Source organism: Phyllostomus discolor, chromosome 2 (genome assembly GCF_004126475.2).
Source record: "Phyllostomus discolor isolate MPI-MPIP mPhyDis1 chromosome 2, mPhyDis1.pri.v3, whole genome shotgun sequence".
In the NCBI taxonomy this organism is placed as follows: domain Eukaryota; kingdom Metazoa; phylum Chordata; class Mammalia; order Chiroptera; family Phyllostomidae; genus Phyllostomus; species Phyllostomus discolor.
The window spans coordinates 109,119,318-109,145,910 of NC_040904.2; the positions used below are offsets into that span (position 1 = coordinate 109,119,318).

At 39.0% G+C, this 26,593-nt stretch overlaps 1 protein-coding gene across 2 annotated transcripts in view; it reads right to left on the reverse strand.

Annotated features, from left to right (window-relative positions):
* The window catches only part of PPP1R2 (protein phosphatase 1 regulatory inhibitor subunit 2), a 41,836-nt gene extending 17,688 nt beyond the window's left edge, over positions 1-24,148 (reverse strand). The window contains exons 1-2 of one of the 2 annotated variants that reach the window (XM_028504829.2): positions 23,693-24,148; positions 20-127 (exon numbers count right to left, since the gene is read on the reverse strand). In XM_028504829.2, coding sequence (XP_028360630.1) covers positions 20-127; positions 23,693-23,817 — 233 coding nt within the window. In that variant the 5' untranslated portion in view covers positions 23,818-24,148. The remainder of the gene's footprint in view (positions 1-19; positions 128-23,692) is intronic. The other variant, XM_036018335.1, reaches the window with a different exon arrangement.
* Between the last annotated feature and the right edge of the window lie 2,445 nt (positions 24,149-26,593).

Genomic DNA, 26,593 nt, shown 5'->3' on the forward strand with positions numbered 1-26,593 from the left:
AATGTCTACAAAACATTACCTATGGTATGGAGTGCTTGGTTCATCTATTTTCATTAAACCATAGTCTTTGTCTGCGGGATGGTATGTCGCCAGGATATTCATTTCATCCCACTTCTGGGATTTTTTACTAAAAAAGAAAAGAATTCTTCCTCAATGCAATAAAAGATAAAAAATACGCACATCTAAAATTCACAAACATCTAAATTCAACATTGAGTTTCTAATTGACTGCTAACTTCTATTTTTCCAGCTACTTTATTAGAATAGAAAGTGATAGGATAAAAGCCATTAAGAAATTAAAATAAAATCTTGGTAAGTATTTTATAATACTTAAGTATTATAGAATACTTAAACATATTTAATTATTAACTTTAATACTTAATAACTAACATGTTAATAAACACATATTAAAACATTATTTAGAATCTTCACAAGGCATTCAAAACACTACATGACATACTTATAGCCTTCATCATGTCTACAAAATTAAATCAGTAAAGACTGAAATTTATATATTGTTTGATCTCCATAGTTAAGGATTTTGACCTACTATTAGTTAACAGTTCGATAAAAAACATAAAAATATTTCTTAGGCCTAATGTTTTCAGAGATATCCATAACAATCAAAAGAATCAGAATATAAAACTATGAGAAAAACCTCATTAAATCCATATGCTACTAAATAAAGATTTAGATTATAAAACAATAAAATTATAGCTTAGTTTTTTTAATCTATAAAAATAAGGTTTTGGTAAGAAATGGTGTATACATCAGTTCCCCCTTATCTGTGGGGGATACATTAAGATGCCTGAAATCACTGATAATACTGAACCCTATATATATTATGTGTTTCCCTATACACACATACTTATGATCAAGTTTAATTTATACACTAAAAAATAGCACAATTTTACTGTGATAAAAGTTATATGACTGTGGTCTTTCTAAAAATATTGTATTCATCCCCTTTCTTGTGATGATGTGAGATGATATAATGCTTATGTGAAGAGATTAAGTGAGGTGAATGATGTAGGTTTTGTGACATAGCATTAGGCTACTACTACAAGGGGCTACTTGAACAAAAGTGCTGTGATATCTCAACAGTTGATATGATAACCAACTGGTTACAAAGTGACTAATCTGCAGGTACCCTATACAGTGTGGATACACTGGACAAGGGGATGATATTCATATTGAGATTTCATCATGCTACTCAAAATGGTATACAATTTAAAACTTATGAATTGTTTATTTCTGGAATTCTCCATTTAATACTTTTGTTTTCTTTTAAAATTTTAGTTTTCAATTACAGTGTTTTCATTCAATATTACTTTGTATTAGTTTCAGGTGTATAGCATAGTGCTTAAATAATATATTTTACAAATATTTTTGTCCAATATTTCTACTACCCACCCGGTACCATACATAGCCATTATATTATTGACTATATCCTTTATGCTGTACTCCACATTCCCATGACTATTTTGTAATTACCAATTTGTACCCAGTAATCTCTTCAGTTTTTCAGCCAGTACCCTAAACCTCCCTCCGCTCTGGCAACCATCAGTCTGTTCTGTGTATCCAAGTCTGTTTCTAGTTTGTTTATTTTGTTCTTTAGAGTCCATATATAAGTGAAATCATATAATATTTGTCTTTTTCTGAGTTATTCCACTTGGCATAAAGGGTTAAGATTTCATTCTCACTATGGCTAAGTAATATTCCACTGTATGTATATACCAATTTTCTATATCCAATTATCTATTGATGGTCACTTGGGTTACTTCTGTATCTTGGCTACTGTAAGTAACAGTGTAATAAGCACAGATAACATTTATTATACTGTTCTTTCATATATTCTTTCAAATATAGCGTTTTGAGTTCCTCTAGATATACCCAGAAGTAGAATTGCTAGGTCACAAGGTAGTTCCATTTTGGTTTTTTTTGAGGACCCTCCATACTGTTTTTCATAGTGTCTACACCAATCTGAATTCCCACCCAAATGCACAAGGGTTCCCATTTCACTACATCATCACCAACACTTGTTACTTGCTGATTTACTGATGATAGCCATTCTGACAGGTATGAGGTGGTATCTTACTGTAGTTTTAATTACTGATTAGTGACATCAAGCATCTTTTCATATATCTTTCAGCAACCATATGACTATTTTGGAGAAATGTGTACTCAGTCCTTTGCCCATTTTTAAACTGGATTGTTTTTTGTTGTTGTTATAGCAGTTCCTTACAATTTAGGATATTAACCCCTTATTAGAGGAAGGATGGTGACAAGGCAGGTTGGAGCAGAGTCCACTTCCCCTACACGCAGCTTGAACACCTGGCTGATCTTCTGAGGAACAAAGTGAACAGCCAATGGTATCTCAGCATACATGAAGGTTGCAGGCCAAAACTGTAGAAGACATTGAACAATCAGATGGTAAGGAGACTGCTTTGTGACAATAAGGTTCCTGTGACCAGCTCAAGAATCAGGGTGGCTGCAGCTGGGCCTTACACAGGATTGTTAGAAGACAGCCAGGTCAATGGCTCCCTCCTCTGCCAAACAGGGAGGTTTGTGCAGCACCAGGATTGACCTGGATGCTTGAAATCACTGTGGGGAATAAAGAAGTAAACAAATGCACAGGGGCGATGTGCACCCCCCCCTTGGACTGTGGGTACTGGTGGGGTTATTACCAGACAAATCGGGGAGCTGGTGATGCCTGGAAAGGGAAGAAGAGTTGAGCCACGATGGACCTTGACCTGGATAGTCTCCAGTCTTGTTGGAAAGTTGGGCTGTGTGAGGCCTGGTGCTTGTTTGGAGTGGTAGGCATGAACAGGGCATTATAAAAAAAAGGCTCTTGGTGGCTGTTTAGGGTATTCTTCCTAAGCTGTGCCTGTGACTCCCTTGGCTGCTACCTTGCAGCATCTGCAGCCTTGGCCATGGGCCTACTCCTGCTGCCAGGACCATGGCCACAGAGGGAAGGGTGCCAGCCCGCACCCAAGTCCCCAGCCATATGTGCCCAACCCACCGCTACCATAGCAGTAGAGGCCCCCCACCCCAGCAGCAGCAGGGAAGGCCAGGTGTAGGCCCACCACAGCACTGCGGGGCCAGACTGGCTCACTAAGAAGAAGGCGGAGGTGTCTACCCGCACCCCTCCCCCCAGGGGAGAGCAGCAGGTCTCAGGGAGTCAGCAGTTTCCAGAAAGACTTAACCCAGTGGGAGAACCAAACTAACCTGAAGAGAGGCTTTGAGAGTTCCTAGGACCTAGGATAGCAAAGAGAGAGAAGGTGGTTTGTGAGTTGCCCCTAACTGGTGTACCTCAAAGACACCACAACTGGTGGACTGAAGGTGTAGGCCTGGTACAAAAGGGCATTGGGGGCCCAGCAGTGAACTGAGGAACTGGGCTGGAGGCTGGGCAACTGTGAAGAGCAAGGCTCAGACCCGGCTCCCATCAGCATAAAACCACAGGAAGGGAGAAAAGCAAACTAAACCAGCCAGGAAGACAGCAGAACTGGCTTGGCTAGTTTAAAGGTGGAGTTTTTTTTTCTTTCTTTCCCCCCTCCCACAAATGAGACAATCAGACATGGAGCTGTGAAAGTACCAGAGTCAGACCCACAGAGGGGTCATCCCAACAAATTAGAAACTGAGACAAATAACACTCTGCTATTCCAGAGAACTTGAAAGTTATTGTTTATTTGTTTAATTATTATTTCATTATTTTTACTTCTTTCATTTTATTAGTATTTTTTTAATTGCTCTTCTTTCTGTTTAGTTTTCTTCGTTTTGTTTATGTAATTACATTGTTAGACTGGTTTTCTTGTTCTCTTGGTGTATTTTTAATTTTCCTTCTTTCACTTCATTTATGTTCCAATAGCACACTACTCTGGGTCATGTACTTACTATTCTTGTTACTCAGATCACATAGATTCTGTCATGATTTTTGTTCCATACAATTGTAAATACTACATAGCACTCCTCCTGGACCTTAGCTGATTTCACTGTCTTCTCGAACTTTATTACTGTTGTGGTTAACTCTAGTCTCTTGCACCCTATACCTAGTTTCTATCCTTTACTCTCACTATATCTCATAATTTGACCTCCCACAACCTCACTGTTTTCTGGATCCAACTCACAATCCTTCCCCTCTCCTAACGAGAGTCTTTTTTCCACCCTGTCTAAAAAGTGTCTAGTTGGGTGAAATATCACAGTTTCACTGTAAGTTACAGTATAAGTTTATACTATACTTATCCAAAGGATTTCCTATCTCTTCTCTATGGTTTGGTCCTTTATGTCCCATAGAATACACTTCCACTGTCTTAATTCATTTTGCCTTCCGGCTCCAAATGATCACATAAAAGAGTAGGTGGGAGCTGTGAACATCAGTATACCTGCTGGAAGAGAGAACCCACCAACAAAGGAAGCACCAACAGATAAAAATGGAAGATGATGAAGGAGTGAGTGAAAGCTGCACTAATCCCCACCCAGGACCAATCTAGAATTACAACTAAACAGTGAAGAAATAACCCAGAACAAACAACTGAACAACAGTGAGAAAGAAACCTCAAAACCTGGGACAGACACAAGAACCAGCTTCATTATTACCTGTCTGCACCTGCACAACAGAATACAAGACTTGCTGGGCAGGGTGGCCCTCAGTTAACCAGCTGGAGGGAAGGAACCACTGAAGAAAGACCCAAGAACAATCAAAACCCAAAGACATCCAAAGAGCCAACATAAATGACAGCCCAAGAGCAGCAAGTGCAGGAAATTGAGGAGACTGCACTACTGAATCTCACAGATCTACTACCACAGAAGTTCACACCATAAACCCAGGGAGTCAGGACAGATCAATTTAAGAAGCTGAGGCTAACAAGAGGAGTCTCACAAAAGAAGGGAAGGCAAAGACACAAACTCCAACTGAGAGGAAAGGAGGAAGACTCAGAAAGAATGCTAAATGAAAGAGAGGCAAGTCAACTAACAGATATTGAGTTCAAAGCAAAGGTTACAAAGAGCTCAATGAGCTCACAGAGAATTACCAAAAACTAAAGGGAAACTACAATGAACTCATTGCAAATTATATCAACATGAAAAAAGAAATAGAAGCTATCTACAAGGGCCAAGAGGAAATGAAGAACACAGTTTCTGAACTGAAGAACACTGTAGAAGAAATCAAAAGCAGGCTACATGAAGCAGAGGATCGAATCAGTAGGCTGGAGGACAAGGTAGGAAAAACACCCAGAAAGAGCAGGAAAAGGAACAGAGACCCAGAAAGAACCAAGACGTGTTAAGAGAACTGCAGGACAACATGAAACGTAATAATATCCGTGTAATAGGCATACCGGAGGGAGAAAAAGAGGGGCAAGGGAGAGAAAACTTGTTTGAAAAAGTAATGATGGAAAACTTCCCTAATTTGATGAGAGAAAAAGTCACACAAATCCAGGAAACACAGAGAGTCCCAATCAAGGAGAACCCAAAGAGGCCCCCTGCAAGGCACAAAATAATTTAAATGGCAAAATTCCAAGACAAAGAGAGAATCTTAAAGGAAGCAAGGGAGAAACAGGAAGTATCATACAAGGGAGCCCCAATAAGACTAGCCGTTGACTTCTCAAAGGAAATGCTCCAAGCCGGAGGAGAATGGCAAGGAATATTCAAAGTAATGAAAAACAAAGACCTACAACCAAGACTACTCTATCCAGCAAGGCTCTCAATTAAAATGGGAGGCCAAATAAGGAGCTTTCCAGACAAAAGAAGCCTCAAAGAATACACCTCCTCCATATAAGCTCTGCAAGAGATGCTAAAGTGACTGCTTTAAAAGGGGGGAAAAGAGTGAGAGAGAGAGGAACACAGGTGCAAAAAAATGGCAATGAATAAGTACCTATCAATAATAACCTTAAACATAAATGGATTAAATGCTCCAATACAAAGACATAGAATAGCTGAATGGATAAGAAAGCATGACCCACACATATGCTGCCTACAAGAGACCCACCTCATAATAAAAGATCTACACAGACTGAAAGCAAAAGGCTGGAAACAAATATTCCAAGAAATAGACAGAAAAAGGAAAAAGCTGGGGTAGCAATACTCATACCAGACAAAATAGACTTCAAAAAAAGGGCCATAAAAAGAGCCCCAGAAGGTCACTTCATAATACTCAAGGGAATAATCCATCAAGAAGACAGAAACATTATAAACATATATGCGCCCAACACAGGAGCACCCAAGTACATAAAGAAATCTTGGAGGACTTCAAGAAAGGTGTTGACAGCAACATGATTATAGTAGGAAATTTTAACACCCCACTGTCAAAAATAGACAGATGTTCCTAACAAAATATCAACCAAGATATTGTGGTGTTGAACAATGTCCTATATCAAATAGACTTAACTTATATATCTAGAGCCTTTCATCCAAAAGAAGCAAAATACACATTCTTTTCAAATGCACATGGAACATTTCCAAACATAGACCACACAATAGAACAGCAAGCCTCAACAAATTCAAGAAAATTGAAATCACATCAAACATTTTCTCTCACCACAAGGGACTGAAACTAGAAACTAACCTCAAGGAAAAAACTGAAAAACACTCTAACTCATGGAGACTGAATAGCATGCTATTAAACAATGAATGGGTCAAGAATGAAATTAGGGAAGAAATCAAAAAGTTTCTGGAAACAAATGAAAGTGAACTCATAATAACCCCAAACCTATGAGACACAGTGAAGCCAGTTCTGAGAGGGAAGCTCATAGTGATATAGGCCTACCTAAAAAAGATAGAAACATTTCAAATAAACAAACTTATGTTATACCTACAAGAATTTGTGGATCAACAACAAAGATATCCTAGAGCAAATAGGAGGAAGGAAATAACCAAGATCAGAGAAGAATTAAATGACATAGAGACTAAAAGCACAATTCTATGATCAATGAATCCAGAAGCTGTGTCTTTGAAAAGATAAACAAAATTGACAGGCCTTTAAGGAGGCTGATCAAGGGAAAAAGAGAGAGGACCCAAATAAACACAATCAGAAGTGAAAGAGGAGAGATTACAACTCATACCACAGAAATACAAAGGACTGTAAGAAATTACTACAAGAAACTATATGCCAAGAAATTTGAAAACCTAGGTGAAGTGGACAAATTTCTAGAAAAATCTAATCTTCCAAAACTCAATGAAGAAGCAAAAAGCCCAAACAGACCAATAACAACTGACAAAATTGAAGCACTAATCAAAAACCTCATGACACACAAAACCCCTGGACTGGATGGATTCACAGGAGAATTTTACAAACCATTTAAGAATGAGCTAACCTCTATCCTTCATAGATTATTCCAAAAATACCAAGAAGATGGAAGACTCCCAAACTCTTTCTATGAAGTCAGCATCATCCTAATTCTAAAACCAGATAAAGATAAGACAAAGAAAGAAAAGTTCAGGCCAATATCAATGATGAACACAGACGCTAAGATCATGAACAAAATATTGGCAAATGGCATCTGGCAATACGTTAAAAACATCATACACCATGATCAAGTGCTATTCATTCCAGAGATGCAAGGTTGGTACAATATTTGCAAATCAATACATGTAACACATCACATAAACAAAGACAAAGATCACATGATCACAGCAATAGATGTGGAAAAATCATTTGATACGGTACAGCACTGAATTATGATAAAGATACTAAGCATAGTGGGAATAGAAAGAGCATTTCTCAACAGAATAAAGGCCATATATGAGAGACCTACAGCCAACATCATGTTCTATAGGGAGCTGTTCCACGTGGGTGGGAATGTAGGTCAGCCACCATGTGGAAAAGCCAGTGGGGAGTGAGTTGGCACACAGGAGCCACACCCATTTTCCTGTGGGGAATCAGGTCTGCATTGTACCTAGGCTGCTATGAGACTTGCTTTTGCCAAAACTCCCTCACCCAGAACTGAGGCAGCAAGTGTTTACTGTATCTTCCTCAAGTCTGTGCTAAACCTCCCAAGTATGGAGTATAACCAGTTCAACCACTTCCTCCCTTGATCTGTAACATCCATCTCTTTGAAGTAATTAGCAACATTCTTTCCTTTGTTATTTGTAAAAGGTAATCACCTACAGGGAACCTGTGCATAGTAAATGAGGACCACCCTCAATGTAATGTACCCAGCAAGGAAATAAAAGCTTGTCCAGGCAGGGACTGACCTTCTATCTCACTTAGAGAGTGTCCATGCCATCTCTTTTTCCCCACAGCACTTTTGTAGTCCACGTGTATTTGTTCATAACTGCCACAACACACTGATTGTGCTGGCCAGGATCCCCATCAGTGCTCAATGGACAAAACTTAGACCTTTCCCATTAAGATCAGGAACAAGACAAGGATGTCCACTTTCATGACTTCCATTCGACATAGTACTGGAAGTCCCAGCTACAGCAATCAGACAAGAAAAAGAAATAAACGACATCTAAACTGTAAAGGAGAGCGCAAAAGTGTCATTGTTTGCAGATGACATGACAGTGTACAGAGAAAATCCTCTAGACTCCACCAAAAAAACTACTCGACCTAGTAAATGAGTTTGGCAAAACAGTGGGATACAAAATCAATATTCAGAAATCAAAGGCATTTTTATATAGAAACAATGAAATATCAGAAACAGAAATCAGAAAAAATATATGGTTGCTATATCAAATACCATTTGATATAGCAACAAGAAAAATAAAGTATCTAGGAATAAACCTAACCACTTAAGAGGTAAAAGACCTATACTCAGAAAACTACACAAAACTGAAGAAAGAAATTAAGGAAGACATTAACAAATGGAAGCATGCACCATGCTCACTGACTGAAAGAATTAACATCATCAAAATGTCTATATTACCCAAAGTGATTTATAGATTCAACACAATCCCTATTAAAGTACCAATTGCATTTGTCACAGATATAGAACACTTCAAAAATTTATATGGAACCATAAATGACCCTTAATAGCAGTAGCCATTTTGAGAAAGAAGAACAAAGTAGGAGGTATCCCAGTATCTGATATCAAACTGTATTACAAGGCCAATGTAATCAAAACAGCCCGGTACTGGCATGAGAACAGACACATAGACCAACAGAACACAATAGAGAGCCCAGAAATACACCCAAGTATCTAGGGTCAATTAATACTTGACAAAGAAGGAAGCAGCATAAAATGGAGTAAAAATAGCATCTTCAACAAATGGTGCTGGGTGATCTGGGCAGCTACATGCAAAAAATGAAGCTCAATCACCAACTTACACCACACACAAAAATAAATTCAAGGTGGATAAAGACTTAAATATAAGTCATGATACCATAAAATTCCTAGAGGAAAACATAGGCAGGAAAACCTCAGGCATTCCACACAGTATTTTCACCAATATATCCCCTAGAGCAAGGGACATAAAGGAAAGAATAAACAAATGGGACCTCATCAAATTAAGAAGCTTCTGCAGGACTAAAGAAAACAGCATTAAAACTAAAAGGGAACCAACTGTAGGGGAAAACATATTTGCCAATGATACCTTGGACAAGGGTTTGATCTCTAAAATATACAAAAAACTCACATGACTCAATTCTAGGAAGACAAACAACCCAATTATGAAATGGGCAAAAGACTTGGACACTTCTCCAAGGAGGACATACAGAGGGCCCAGAGACATGGAAACATGCTCAGCATCACTAGCCATCAGAGAGATGCAAATAAAACCATAATGAGATACCACTTCATACAGGTGGGAATGGCCATTATAAACAAAGCAACAAACAAGTGATGGAGAGAATGTGGATAAAACAGAACCCTAGTGCACTGTTGGTGGGAATGCAGACTGGTGCGGCCACTATGAAAAACAGTATGGAATTTCCTCATAAAACTAAAACTGGAACTGCCTTTTGACCCAGCAATTCCACTGCTGGCATGATATCCTAAGAACCCTGAAACACCAATTAAAAATCCTATGCACCCCAATGTTCATAGCAGCACAATTTTACAATAGCCAACTGTTGGAAGCAACCTGGGTGCCCATCAGTAAATGAATGGATCAAAAAACTATGGTACATTTACAGGATGGAATACTACGTAGCAGAAAGAAAGGAGCTCCTACCCTTTGCAACAATCCAGATGAAACTGAGAGCATTATGCTAAGTGAAATAAGCTAGGTGGAGAGGGAAAAATACCACATGATCTCACCTTTAACTGAAACCTGATCAACAAAACAAGGAAGCTAGCAAAATATAACCAGAGATATTGAAATGAAGAACAATCTGACAGTCACCAGAGGGGGGGTGGTATGGCATAATGGGGGAAGGGTTTTCAGGAACAACTATAAAGGACACATGGACAAAACCAAGGGGTGGAACCAAGGGCTGGGGGTGGAAGCAGAAGAGGGAGATGGAGATGACGGGTGGGGATGGGGGGGTAAATGCAGCAACTGTAATTGAACAATAAAATACTAATAAAAAACCCTTATCAAATGTACCCTTGGCAGGTATCTTCTATTTAGTAGGCTTCCTTTCCTGTGCAAAATATTTTTAGTTTGTTGTAGTCCCATTTAATTATTTTTCTTTCATTTCCTTTGTCTTAGAAGATATATCAGAAAATATACTGGTATGAGAAATGCCTGAGATTCTACTGCCTATGTTCTCTTCTAGGAGTTTTATGGGTTCAAATCTTACATTTAAGTCTTTAATTAATCCATTTTGAGTTTATTTTAGCATATGGTGTAAGAAGGTGGTCTAGTATCATTTTTTTGCCTTTATCTGTCAAATTTTTCCAACACCACTTACTGAATAGACTATCTTTACTGCACTGTGTTCTTGACTCTTTTGTCATATATTAATTGACCATATAGGCATTGGTTTGTTTCTGGACTCTCTTATTCTGTTCCATTGACCTATGTGTCTATTTTTATGCCAGTACTGTGCTTTTATGATTACTACAGCCTTACAGTATCATTTGATATCAGCTAACATGATACCTGCAACTACTTTTTTCCCCTCAAGGTCTCTTGTGGTTCCACACAAATTTTTGGATTACAGTGGTACCTCAGTACTTGTCATTAATTTGTACTGATGAGTGATGAGCAAGTGGCAATTGATGAAGCATTTTCTCTTGTGGGGTAGAGCTGTGTCTCACAGAAGTTCTAGCAATTCCTATGAGTAGCAAGCACATGCAGAGGGCTGTAATGTATTTTTTTTTCTCTTCAAAATGCAACAGGTACCAGGTTTGACGAGTTCTAAAGCTAACGAGTACCATGTATTTTTTATAGTTCTGTGAAAAACACCATTGGCATTTAGATAGGAATTGCACTGAGTCTACAGATTGCTTTGGGTAATATGGACATATTAATAATGCTAATTCTTCCTATCCACAAGCATGGTATATGCTTCCATTTATTTGTATCTTCTTCATTTTCTTTCTTCAGTGTTTTATAATTTTCTGAGCACAGATCTTTTAACTCCTTGGTTAAATTTATTCCTGGGTATGTTACTTTTTTGATACAACTATAAATGGGATTTTCTTAGTTTCCATTTCTAATACTTTATTATTGGTGTATAAAAATGCAACTGACTTCTGAATATTAATTTTTCTATCTTGCTACTTTACTGGATTCATTTATCAATTCCAGTAGCTTTTTGGTAGAACCTTTAGGATTTTCTGTATACACTATCACGTCATCTGCAAATAATCAGTTTTACTTCCTTTTCAATTTGGATGCCTTTTATTTCTTCTTCTTGTCTGAGTGCTGTGGCTAGGACTTCCAGTACTATGTTGAATCGGTGAAAGTGCACATCCCTGTGTTGTTCCTGATCTTCTTAAGAGAAATGCTTTTAGTTTTTCCCCATTGTGTACAATGTTAGCTGGGAGTTGGCTTTTATGTTGAGCTATGTTACCTCTCTACCCACTTGGCTGAGAGTTTTTACCATATTGAGGGATGCTCACTCTATTCCCACTTTTCTGAGAGTTTTTATCATAAACGGGTGCTGGATTTTGTCAAATTCTTTCTCTTCTTCTACTGACATGATCATATGATTTTTATCCTTCATTTTGTTCATGTGGTGTATCATGTTATTTGATTTGTGGATATTATAACAACCTTGCATTTCAGGAATAAATTCCACTTGATCATGGTGTACAATCTTTTTAATGTAGTTCTGAATTCAGTTTGCTAATATTTTGTTAAGATTTTAGCATCTATGTGTAATATCAGGGATATTAGCCTATAGTTTTCTTTCTTTGCAATGTCTTTATCTGGTTTTGGAATCAGGATAATGCTGGTTTCATAAAATGAGCTTAGGAGTCTTCCCTCATCTTGAATTTTTTGGAATAATTTGATTATTTTTATAGGTAAATTCTTTTTTCTTTTTTTATTGTTGTTCTATTACAGTTGTCCCAATTTTTCCCTATTACTCTCTCCTGTTCTGCCCACCTCCTGCTCCCACAGTCAATCCCCACCCTGTTGTCATTGTCCATGGGTCATTTATATTTGTCCTTTTAACTTGGAATTTGAGAAGAACAGGAGTTAGTTTTTCTTTGAACGGTAAAATTCACCTGCGAAGCCATCTAGTTTGGGACTTTTGCTTTTTGGGAGTTTTTTTTAATTACTGTTTCAATATTGTTGGTTGTAATCAGTCTATTCAGATTTTCTCTATTTTAGATTCAGTCTTGGAAGACTGTATGTTTCTAGGAATTTACCTATTTCTCCCACATTGTCAAATTTGTTGGCATATAGTTGTTCATATCCATTTAATGTTTTTGGATTACAGGTAACTGAAACTGTGAGAAGCAAAACCATTGATAAGGGGATCTGCACATGGGATAAACCTACTTAAGAGGAAAAGAAATGCTTTATAAGTGCTTTATAAACACCCATTAACATCCATTTAACAAAATATTTGCACAACTACTTAGGTGTTCAATAATTAATGTCTGGTTGCAAATCCTTATCTACCCATTAAAAAGGACATCAAAGACTTCTCTGCCAGCCAACAACATGTTCTCACATGTACAGTTTATCACTTGGTTATATATTTGAAAATAATACTACTTTAAAAATAATCAATGTAGATGTTACACAGATTCAAATCATACCTTCTGCATTTGGTCCACACTGTTGAGTTTAAATGTAGTTAATTCCAGCTTTCCCAAATCTACCAATATCCCAATCCTGAAATGTTCTTGAAGAATGACATACTTAAATTTTATTATTATATTTACTTCTCTATCCTTAGAGTCACCTTAAAAATTATGTGTGTCCACTCCTGGCAGGAAAGCCTGACTCTATCTTCTCTCCCCTTTCTACAGTGGGCCCACAGTGTCCTCATTTCAGACTAAGCATTTTTTCCTTCATATTTTTATTGTGGTAAAATATACCTAAGATAAAATTCACTATTTTAACCATTTTTAAGCATATAGTTCTGTGGCATTAAGATATTCATTGTTGTGCAAACATCACCACATCCACCTTCATAACTTTTTCACCTTCCCCAAATGAAATTCTATACCCATGGAACACTAATTTTTCACCCTCACTTTCCCCCCAGCCCCTGGCAATCACCATTCCATTTTCTATCTCCATGAATTAGACCACTCCAGGTACCTCATGTAAGTGGACTCATAAGCTTTCCTTTTATGACAGGCTTATTTCACTTAATGTCTTCAAAGTTCACCTATGTTGTGGCATGCGTCCAAATTTCCTTTCTTGATAATATTGCCCTATACACGAAAGTACTTTAGGCTACAACTTCAAGATTACCTACCCTTTGTTTTATTAACAGACAAAGGTTGGTCCTGGCCAGTGTGGCTCAGTTGGCTGGAGCATTGGCCCACAGACCAAGAGGTGGTAGGTTTGATTCCTGGTCAGGGCACGTGCCTAGGTTGCAGGTTCAGTCCCTGGTGGGAGCCCCAACTTGGGGGCCATACAAGAGGCAACTGATCAATGTTTCTCTCTCACAATGATATTTTTAGGATAGTTTGCCAGGACAGACATATCTGGATTAAATTTTATTAAGAGCTTTAGTTTACTCCATGTTGCCATACAGCTTTTTAAAAAGAAGACTCTGTGTAATGCCCCCAATAATTACTAAAACTTTGCCAGGATTGGGTATTTGTGTGTGTTTTCCAATACTGAGGTATAAATCACTATTTAAAAGCTGTTTTGTGTTTCTTTGCTTATTACTTAATAAATACTATGAAAAATATTTTATTTTGTATAAGTTACATTTAAATCCTTTGCCTATCTATTGGAAACCTCTTATAAACTTGTAAGAGGTTTAATCCACATTATATACAACCCATAAGGTATAAACCACATTACCTATAATCCCAATTTTTTTCAGTTTGCTATTTAGTTTACATCTACAGAGTTAAGGTTTTATATATTCAAAGCTTCACTATTCTTTAACACAATACTAAGAGAAAAACAAATCCTTAGAATTATTCAGTTCCAAAGATGGTAACAGTAATTTGCAAAAGCATGAATTTAAATAAAGGCATAAAACAACGGGCTCCAAAGGATGCTGGGACTTCTTAGGTGGAAAGTAATGAAATAGAAAAAAACAACGGAGTACAGTGGATTTGGAAATTAGCGTCTCCAAAGTTTTGGCAGAATTAATATTATTTGTGGAGTAACAAAACCCAAGGAATGAGCATGAATTTAATTTCATTCAACAGTATCCAGAACTGTTCCTATAGCCTTTGGGTCATTATCTCCCCTTGGAAAAAAAAAAAGGGGGGGGGTGCTCCACCACTTACTTGCAGATCACCTGTGAGAGTAAAAGTACCTGGTTCGTTTTAGTTTCTGTCTTCATCTTGGATGAATGGTTTTCCTGCAGCCTACATCTGGTCCAGAAAAAGTCACCATTTCTTACTTCCATTATGATAATTCATATGATGCCATCTCAAAGACCTACTCATACTTCCTTGTTGCTTGTCACTTGTTCATTTTGGTAACTTTAGCTGCTCTTGGAGTGGAAAGCATGATTTTGCTTCAAGGTGTAAACTTTAATTGCACATTTTAAGATATGGTTCTTTCTTTTAATGAAGATGCAATTTATGTAGGTTGACAAACTACACGACTTGGAAGCCTGACACCATTACTGAACTATTAAAGTAAGACTTAGCAATGAAAGTAATTTGTAAACAAAAAGCCACCTTTAGAAAATTTTACTCAATGAGCCTTTGATTGTATGAGGTATCCTTTTAGAGACAGAAAAAGAGAAAGTTAAAGTGTGCTTATATAAAATTTAAATATTAAAGGAAATTAATTCAAATGCAATTTTTTTCAGGCATAATTTGCCTACATTACCCAAGACTTCTATAGAATTTGAATTGGACACAGTGATTCCAAAGCATTTTGTGTAAAACAACCACTGAGATGTGCAAAAAATTAGATTTTTATATTTATTTGCTGGAATAAAACTAACATTTGATTTTGGGATACTGGATTAAATATTTTGCTTTTTAAACACTCATTTAATAATTAAACCAGGCATGAACATAATAAGTAACTCACAGGCAGTCACAGAACTTGTAAGTAGCAGACAGGATCCACACCCAGGCAATCTGGTCCACAATTAATTACTGGCCTATACATTTCTCATAAAACAGCTTTAGTAACATTTAATATCATATTTTCAACAATTCAAAATACACATTTGTCTTAATATTTCTGAAAACAATGTATCTTAAACAGACGTCATCTGATAATTGGTAGTATTTTTTTTCTTTCTTGGTGGTACATAAAAGCATGGTGTAGCTTAGAGTCAACTTTATCAGTTGTTTTTGATAAAATGTACATACTTACTAGATCTGTTACATTAGATCAGTGATTTCCAATGTTTTTTATCTTATGGCACACACAAACTAATTACCAAAATTTTGCAGCACACCAAAATGATATATGTTGTGGATCTAACAAAAAAGAAGTATAATTTATTTACACTGGATGGCTATTATTGTGTTGGCCGTTTTCATTTTTTTATTTGACAATCTAAGGGAAAAGGGGTCAGTGCCCCTGACTAGTCAGGTATTGAATGTTTTAAAATTCTTGTGGCATACCAGGTGGAAAATCACTGCATTAGATCTTTACCAGTTATGCACCATATTCAAAGTATCTTGGAAGAATGGGAATCCACAGTCATAGGAGGTAGAGTTCTAACTATCTGAACAGTGTGTGGCAATACAATGAAATTTACCTATGCCTAGTTACGTGGATCTGCAGATTCTATACATTTTTAATGGTACCTGACAAATGGTACATGAAGAAAGCAGTCACTCAAGGTAACAGTACAAATGCAAAGTATAAAGAGAACAATAGGAAAGTAACAGCAGAGCCCTGACCAGTGTGGTTCAGGTGGCTGTGTGTTGCCCTGCAAAATGGAAGGTCACTAGTTCAATTCCTGGTCAGGGCACATACCTGGATTGCAGGTTTGGTCCCTGGTGGGGGCATGTATGAGTGACAACCAACAGATATTTCTCTCTCACACTGATGTTTCTCTCCTTCCCCCTCTCTATAAAAATACATAAATAAAATCTTAAAAAAAAAAAAAAGCAGAACCCTAACTAATGTGGCTCAGTAGATTGGACACCATACTGCAAACCGAAAGGCTACAGGTTTGATTCCCAGTCAGGGCACATACCTAGGTTGTGGGCCAGGCCCCAAGTTGGGGGCATGCAAGAGGCAACAAACTGATGTTTCCTTCACACATGATGTTTCTTTCCCTCTTTCTTCCCTCCTCTCTAAATTACTTACTTAATCAATGAGTAACAGCAGAGACATAAAAAGATGCTTTGACAAGAACTGTATTAAAAACTTCTAAAGACCATCTGAAATATGGCATAATAAAAACCTCACTTTTAAGTTTATATTTAGATTTGAGATATTATCTAATAGTAGTATATGTATCTATACTATAAATAAACATTTGAACTTATTCCTACTACAAAGGAACACAATCAATGAAAAAGACAATTCAACTCTGGCCTTAAAAAAAATCCTTTGGGTCCTGGCCAGGTGGCTCAGTTGGTTAAAGCACCGTCTAGCACACCAAAAGGTTGCAGGCTCAATCCCTGGTCAGAGCACATAGGGGAAGCAACCTATCGATGTTTCTCTCTTACATCATTGTTTCTCCTTCTCTCAAATCTATAGGCATATTCTTGGGTGAGGATTTATAAAAAACCCCTTGGTAATGTCTCTTGTTAAGTAAAATGTTATATTAAGTAATATTCTCTTACAACAGATGGCAAGGAGGAGCCTAGAATGGTGTGTGCAGAAAAAAGGAAATTACCACTGCATTTTACATGATAAAAGCACCAATAAAAAGTATGGTTATTTGAGTTTTCTGCATTTGCAAATAAGGGTACTTGCTGAAATTTACCTGTAATCACTTTCTCAGTCTCTCAAGGACGTGCACAGAGCAGAGAAAAATTTAAGTTGTTCAATGCACATTCACAGTTGAGGTTAAACAAGGAGATGCTTTATTTGTTGTTTCAGTTCTCATACTGTAAATAAATGGCCTTTATGAAGTATATTTGTCTTTTTGGGGGGGGTGAACCTGCTATTTAAAATTACTCCCAAGTGTACTACTGAGGTGTTTAGTGTTCCCAAACGCAAGAAGGCTGTGATGTGCCTTATGGAGATCATATGTGTGTTGGATAAACTTCATTCAGGCATGAGTAATAGTGCTGTTGGCCATGTGTTTAATGTCTTTTTTAAAGTCATATTTCACTGATTATGCTACTGTAATTGTCCCAATTTTGCCGCTCATTGCCTCACTCCACCTAGTACCCCCACTCCCTCAGGCATTCCCAACAACCTTGTTCATGTCCGTGGGTCATGTATATAAATTCTCTGGCTACTCCATTTCCTATACTGTACTTTACATCCCCATAGCTATTCTATAACTACTTATTTGTACATCTTAATCCCTTAGTCTTCACATATCCCCAGAGCCTTTCTCATCTGTTAACCATCAAAAAGCTCCATATCCATGATTCTGTCTCTGTTCTTATTTGCTTAGTTTGTTTTTTTAGATTCAATTGTTGATGGATATGTATTTATTGCCATTTTATTGTCTATAGTTTTGATCTTTTTCTTAAATAAGTCCCTTTAACATTTCATATAAGAATGGTTTGGTGATGATGAACTCCTTTAGCGTTTTCTTGTCAGGGAAGCTCTTCATTTGCACTTTGATTATAAATGATATCTTTGCTGGGTAGCGCCATCTTGGGTGTAAGTCCCTGCTTTTCATTTCTTAGAATGTTTCTTGCCAATCCCTCCTAGCCTGCAAATTTTCTTTTGAGAAGTCAGTTGACAGTCTTATGGGAACTCCCCTGTAGGTAACTAACTGCTTTACTCCTGATGCTTTTAAGAGTCTCTCTTTATTTTTAAACTTTGGCACTTTAATTATGATGTGTCTTAGAGTGGGCCTCTTTGCATCCATATTGTTTGGGACTCTCTGTGCTTCCTGGACTTGCATGTCTATTTCCTTTACCACATTAGGGAGGTTTTCCTTTATTGTTTTTTCAAACAGATTTTTAATTTCTTGCTCTTTCTCTTCTCCTTCTGGCACCCCTGTGATGAAAACACCAGAACACTTGACATTGTCCCGGGGCTGCTTACACTTTCCTTGTTTTTTGGATTCTTTTTTCTTCTTGTTCTGATTGGTTACTTTTTGCTTTCTTATGTTCCAAATCATTGATTTGATTCTTAGCTTCATCCTCTCTACTGTTGTATCCCTGTAAATTGTTTTTTATTTCAATTAGTGTATCCTTTCTTTCTTTCTTTTTTTTTGGTGAACATTTCCTCAAGATTTTATTGTCACATAATAAAACAAAAAATGAAGCTTAGCACTGGATCAATTGGACCTTTCTCTTATTTCTTCCCATTTCAAAATACTTGCATCTCTTAATACCCTGCACTCTTAGATCTGCAGTTGGACTCAACACATTCAATCCTCAGCACAATCTTCTTTGTACTTTTAGCGGTTTTTTTTTTTTTTGGAAATTGGCATAGTCAGCCCACCATAGCCACTCTGCTTCTGTCATAATGCCACGTTCCCTGCACATACAGAGAATCCTTGCACTTCTTGTACTGTGTTTTCTTGTGGGGCTGATGCTTGCCACACTTCTTACAGAAAGTCCGGAGGGTTTTAGGAATGTTCACCATATTCGCAAAAGTACTAACTTTTTATGGTAACTCTGACTGGGCCTTTTCTATGCGATTGAGGTCCTTGCTAAGTGTTTTGAACTCTGCATCTGAAAGGTTGCTTATTTCCATTTTGTTTAGTTCTTTTTCTAGAGTTTTGATCCATTCTTTCATTTGGGTCATGATTCTTTGTCTCTTCATTTTGGTAGCCTCTCTGTGTTGTTTGTTTCTAGGTATTAGGTAGAGCTACTATGCCTTCCTGTCTTGGTAGCATGGCCTAAGGTAGTAGGTGTCCTGTAGGGTCCAGTAGCACAGCTCCCCTACTACCCAAAATCAGTCCTCAAGGTGTGCACTCCATGTGGGTGAGTACTACCTCCTCTTGTAGTTGGGCCTTGACTGCTGTTGGTGGGTCAATTGGAGGGACTTACCCATGCCAGTCAGCCACAGGGGACTGGTTGTGACCACTGACCATCAACCTCTACCCTCCATGGAAGATCAGATGTGCAGGGGCAGGGTGGTGGTACCTGATGTGGTCTGCAGCTGTCCACCAGGTGTGAAGGTTCTGGGGTTTTTGGGTGGTGCAGGCCAAAGTCAGCCCCCACCTCTGTTCTGCCCAGGGTCTCCCAGCATGAGTTACAAAGTAATCTGCAGATGGCCGCTACTTGTACTGAGCTTGGAGGTTCCCAGCAGAGCCAAGCTGTGAACCTAGACTGGCTGTTGCTAGTGCCAGACCTGAGGCAACTTAACAAGAGGTATGGGGGCTGGGGAGCTCATTGAGGCTGGTTGTTGCTTGTTTGAGAGGATTTAGGAAGACGTGTAGAATGAATCAAGACCAGCCATTCACATGGAAAATCCACTGTTAACAGTTTGCGTGGGCCCCTAAGTTGGGTAGAGCTGAGCCTCAGGCAAACACCAGGGTGAGGCAAAGAGTGTAAGTCAGGTTGATGGAGTCCCAGACATGGTATCTGCCTGCTGGCTCTGTGGTTCTGTGGGGGAATGGTTCAGAAAAGGAACAATGGCCTCTGCCTGCCTTTATGTCTAGGAGAAAGCTGTCCCTCAGCTCTCGCCCTGATGCCAGATACTTTAGTTCCTTCTTGTATGCCACTGGTGCCTTTCAAGCTGCTACCCTGGTGCTGGAGATTAGAGGGAGTGAGTCTGAGTCTGTGTGCAGGGCTTTTAAGAGGAACTTCCTGGGAACCCGGTAGTTTCTTCCACCAACTCAATCCCTGCTGATTTTTACAGCCAGAAGTTATGGGGACTTATCTTCCTTGCATTGGTACCCTAATGTGGGGCTGGGACTCCTTGCTCCCAACATATTGCTACTGAATTTTTATCCACCACATGCTGGATGTGTGACAGCCTGTTCTGCACCTCCTCCCCTCCTACCAGTTTGGATGCATGTGGTTTCTTTAATTCCATAGTTGTCTGACTTCCATTCAACTGGATTTCTGACATTTCTGAATGATAGTTGTTCTATATTTTAGTTGTAATTTTGATCTGGTTGTGTGAGGTAAGCTGTGTTTACCTACATCTCCATCTTGACTGGAAGTCAATGTCCTAAACAGAAACAATATTTTTAAAAATATTGTTAACAATATTTTTATTGTTAACAATATCAGCAAAAAGTTATATGCTGATTGGTTGATGAAAATGTGACCAGTGGCTTACAGAAACCTAACTTTTGTATTTCCCCATGAATCAATGATTCAGTGTTCACTAATTCAGTGTTTGTGGTGACTTTATAGAACATAGTTACCCAAAATAACCAGAACTCACTGACAGCCCTGGTCATTTTTATATTAACATGAGATTTTTTTTGCCTTATACTGTTCTAACATTTAAAGTTAGACCTCTACATTACACTTACTATTTTATGAATTTTAAGTGCAATGTAATTCAAAGTTACTTATTCTCAGTTCTTTTATGTAAAAGAAGGAATACTGGTTGTGTTTAAATTATACATTACAAAAAGTTTGTTTCAAATGTGTTCAACTACACTTTTATTGTTTGTGCTCAAAGAAGGTCATAAAATTGCTAATATTGTTTGTATGAGCTGTGACATAAATACATAATAATGTCTGTTATACAGTTAAGCTTTGAATAACATTGAGGTTGGGGTGCTGACTCCCCCAAAATTTAACTACTAATAGCTTACTGTGACCTGAAGCCTTATCTCTAATGAAATGGTCAATTAAGTTATTTAGAATATTTTAATATTACATACTGTAATCTTAAAGTAAGCTAGAGAACAAAAAATATTATTATGAAAATAACAGGAGAAAACACCCACATACAAGTGGAGCTGTACAGTTTAAGCCCATGTTGTTCAAGGGTCACTGTATTACCAAAAGAATTAGCTTTCTGCTTTACAGTCACATATAAGTGATCATGGAAAAAAGCCCATCTCCCTTTATAACTTGGAGCCAAACATCATGAACCTTAATGAATTAGGGAGTGGTAGCTCCCTTTAAAAACAGATCTAGCCCTGTCTGCATAGCTCAGTTGGTTAGAGCATTGATCTCATATATATCAAGGTTGCAGGTTTGATCCCTGGTCAGGGTATGTACAGGAATCAACTGGTGAGTGCATGAATAAGTGGAAGAACAAATCGATATTCCTCTCCTTTTCTCTATCTCGCTCTAAAATCAATTAAAAAAAAAAGACAGGACTATAACCCTCTAACTAGACAAATCAGTCACCCACCTTGTAAAAGGTCCTATTGCTAGCAGCTCCTACAGAAGAAACAGCCCTATGTAGGTGAGTCAGCCTAATATAATGGCTTTCAAGGCAGAAAGATCTGGAGGTAAACCCCAATTATAGAGAGGCCAACCCATACGTAGAATGAGGCCAGGTTTTTATGCGAAATCAATGTTGGGAATAAAAAGAAGTTAAGAAAGCAGAGAAAGATAGAAGAAAACTATAAGACACTTGGTAGCCAAACAAAAATAAAAGCTCACACTGGTGAACTGCTAAAAACATAAATGCCAGCGAGAACTGTATTCCTGCTGCCAAGATACCCTGAAGTTCCATAAAAGCCTTCCATAGGTTGTTTTGATTTTTTAAACTATCTCCGTCTTCCTGTTATACAACAGCTATGTTCTGGCAAGATTCTGCTTTTTGAATCCCAGGACCTACAACTATGGACCACCACTCCATCCCCATTTGAAGTGGCTTATCCCATATAGAGGTTAGAAAATTGTGTTAGAGAATGTAAAAGTCAAGCATTCAAAAGAGTGGGGGTGGGGGAGTTGCTAGACAACTAAAGTCCTTTCCAACCCCAAAGGGCATGATTCTAAGCTGCGATCCTACTTGTTTTCTTCGAGGTAACACAAATCCACATAAATTTACTATCACTGAGCAGCAGCTCCTGTTATAGTCCTAAATGGTTCTTCAAACAGGTGTGCCCTAGTTCCAATAATCTAGGGTTTCCTGAATATCCTCATTTTACCTTTATGACTTTACAGATTTCAGTAAGTTTTCTTAAGCCTTATTTTCAAAATGTAGAGTCCTTATATTTTCAGTATCTTATACCAAGTCCCTTATCACTGCTATTCCACTGGGTTAGCAGTGCTATTTTTTTCATTGAGCATTCCTCCTTACATATCTTTCTCTGTACACAAGCATCTATTTAATCTCACTCTTTTTAAAAGGCTATGTTGTTTCATTATACAGATGTACCATAATTAATATTTCACCAGTCTTACTAATGGACTTTGAGTTGCCGCTAATATTTATTACACACAATGCTATGGGGTCAATGTCTTTTTACATGTGTACCTGTGAGTATGCAAGAGTAACTGAATTATCACTACATTATTTTAAGTTGCTACTTTCTTAACTGTTTGAGATTAGATACATCTTGCAAAAAGAACAAAGACCAGAAAGCACTCAAACTCTGGCTGCAGATGCAAATATAATTAACAATAAGTAGTCTTCCATTAAAAACAGATAAAAAAGACTCTGGAAATTTTGGTTCCCCTTAGATGTAGAGATAATGACAAACCAGGACAGGATAGTGTGAGTGCAGCATGATGCTTTTGATAATGTTAATGTAAAAAGGAATGACTGTGGAAGGATAATTGGAAAAATGAAATTGTCTATTTTTTGGAAACTAGAGTTCCCAAGCCAAGGGTTCCCTGGCCAAGAAAATACTTCAATTATTGAAGAATTTTAGATCCCTCGGACACAGAGTTAAATAATAAAAGCTTAGCAACTGAAGCTTTTAAACTTCAATTTGATTCTTTAATGTGTCCAAAAATACAAAAATATCCCAAAATACAAAGGTTATGATGTGTGCATTAAAAATATTATATATGCGTATATACTTAAAAAAAATGAACTCGTCATAGCTCCTGCCTTTTTTAAAAACACTCCGACCCTCAGGATGGCCAGAGGAGGGGGACCCTGGTGGCGCCAGAGCCGCATCCGTGCAGCCTCCCCGCACGCCAGTGCTCAGGATCCAGGGTCGAGGTCGGTAACCGCAGGGAAGGCGAGGGGCTTCCCAGGCTGACCAGGGAGACAAGCAGCCATCCCTCGAGACTCACCTCAGTTCTTCGTCGACACTCCTGCCAGGCTGCTGTTCGGCCGAGGCCACCATAGAGGAAGTCGTAGAGCTCTTATTCTTTAGAATTCCCTTTATGGGCCGGTGCGAGGCCGTCGAGGCCGCCATTGCCCGCCCCTCCGGCGGTCGGCTCAGGGTCGCTGCTTGGCGTCGGGTCCAGGAAGGAAAGGGCTAGGCGCGAGCCGAGACTCGCCGGGCAGCCGCCAAGCCCGCTTGGGGCTAAAGCGGCCTCACCTGCTGTCGCAGAGGCGGCTACCGGGGTCGTTTTCACGACACAATGACCCCGACGCTTCGGCGTCCAGCCGACGCCGCACGGCCGGCAGCTCTACGCCCGCCCCCAGCCACCAGCACTTTAACCACGGCTGGCGGAGGGAAGCCAGCTATTGCCCAAGCGCGGGAGCGACGCCGACGCTGAAGCCAACGGGTACCGCCCTCTCGCGATATCTGGGGCGGAGGCGGGGCAGAACAAAGCCAACATTCTCGCACCGCCCTTCCAGGCCCTCTGCGGGCTTCTCCGTCTCGTTGGTGCAGGGAGTCCAGGAGTGTTTTAGAGAATGTTCTGACAGGGGGGTTCCTGGGTTGCCTCTGTGCAGAGTTGTAAATCGCTCCAAACACCCTCCTCCCCACCACTTTATGAAGTCCATGTTGTTATAAAGGGGATAACTGAGGCTCAGGAGGTGACATCATTCCTCAAAGATACTAGCTGACTTTCACAGTAATATGTCTCCTTTTTTCTTCCATTTAACCCGCATGAAAAGTTTAACTCTCTATTATTAAATCGTGGAATATCAGCATTGAAATGACCCTTATAGACCTATTGTGAAATCATAGAATATTGACTTTTGTGAAAGCACAATATCAGCATTGAAATTGTTTAATTTATTTTCAGAAATAAATTTAGGAGAAATTGAAGGACACAGAGGGTAAATGACCTGACCACTACTGTCACACAGCTCATGCATAGTGTGTGGCCATAGAACTTCAGATTTGTGTCTTCTAGTCTCACGTTTCTGCATTTTACCACATTCTCCTTCTGTGCTGGTAACTCCATGGAAGGAATTACTGGCAGAAATTTCTAGAGTTGTGGTTCATAATGTCTTTCCCCCCAAATCTTGGAAATTCACTTAAGGTAACCACGTGTGCAACACTGAGTGAAATAAGCCAGAGTCTTGGGAGCTCTGTAGGTCTTTGTGAGAGTCTCAAAGCAGAAACAAACAAACAAACAAAAAATCCTCAAACACACTTCCCAAGTTTTTCCGTGTCTGGGTGTAAATAAAAGAGTCCAGGAAGGACTTTGATACAGAGAAGGAAAGAGTTCAAGGCTCTAGGGTGTTAGGATATATATGTAGGTGTCCGGGTTGGGAGTGCTGTGGATGTCATGAAGGGAAGTGGTTCTATGGAGTATAGGGAAGGGAAGAAGCCCTGGGAACCAGCTCAGAACTATGCTGTATCTAAAGTAAAGAGAGGGCTAGCAGAGGGAGTGGTGTCCACTCTAGCCACCCAGACTCTCTCCATGCAGTGTCAGTCCTAGAGTTGTACAGATGAGAAAAGAGGAGGTCTCAGCTATTTAGCAAGTTGCTTCCTGTTATGTGTTGAATTGTGTCCCCTTATATTAAGCTATGTTGAAGTCCTAACTGCCAATACCTCAAACAGTAACCTTATTTGGAAATATGGTAGTTGGAGATCAAATTAGTTAAATTAATATGAGGTCATACTGCAGTAGGGTGGATCCCTAATCCAATATTACTGGTGTCCCTATAAGAAGATGGCCATGTGGAGACAGATGAGGAGGACTCCATGTGATGACAGAGGATTTGAGTGATGTGTCTCCAAGCCAAGGAACACCTGGGCTACCCAAAGCTGGGAGAGGCATACAACAGATTCTCCTCTAGGACTCTCAGAAGGAAACAACTCTGCTGAAATCCTGATTTTGGCCTGTAAGACATTGCATTTCCATTGTTTGTGATATTTTGTTTTGGCAGCTCTATAAATCCCATCCCCTCTACTCCTACTCCCAGTCCCCAACTACTTCATTATCAGGCTTTTGCCCTACCACTTATTCCTGAGCTGTCCTCTTCATCATCCTTATGACAGGCCAGAACAGAACAGACTAGTCCACCCAGAACTGGTCCTGCAGCAGACCAGCCCTCTGTGAATTCACAAACTATTAGGTCTGAAAAGGGCCTAGCCAATCCCACCAGATAGCTATCTAGTCCCTTCTCCAATAACCCCAGTGGCCCAGGGCTTACCACAGCACAATGTATTTCATTTTATCTTTGGACAGCTCTAACTAGGAAAGTTCTTCCTTTGATTGAGCTGACACCCAGCTCCCAGCAATGTCTGGCCACTGGTATAGGGGGTGAGCGGAGAAAATGTGGATGGGGGAAGAGCTATATCTATCTTACCCTGATGGCAGTGATCTCACTCAAGTCTCCTATCTCTGGACCTCAAATCTCATCTTTATTAATTAACTTCCAGGAACAACGTTCAGCTCATTGTCCTTAGAACTCTTTTCCTCAAGAATGATTTCAGGGTTCTTGAAAGTGATTCTGTTTTAATTGGCCCCCAGCCTGTAGCTGAGTTCCTGGCATGGAAAGGAATGGAATGAATGCTGACTGGTGATAATGGAGGGGAAATGAGTAGGCAGAACAGAAAAACAACTGCCAATTAGAGGCCTTCACAATTACCCCATGGTACCTCCCTCTCTTGGCCTCACCCATGTCCCTAGCCACAAGTTTCCCATTGTTTAGTGGGTCTGAAATTTCATTCTGACAGTCCTGCACAACCCCTGAGGCAGAGACAGGGTTCTCATTGAGGGGGAAGCGGATGGTCACTATCTGAACCCTTTTTACTTTTTACTGCAGGTTCCAACACTTGCTTCTCC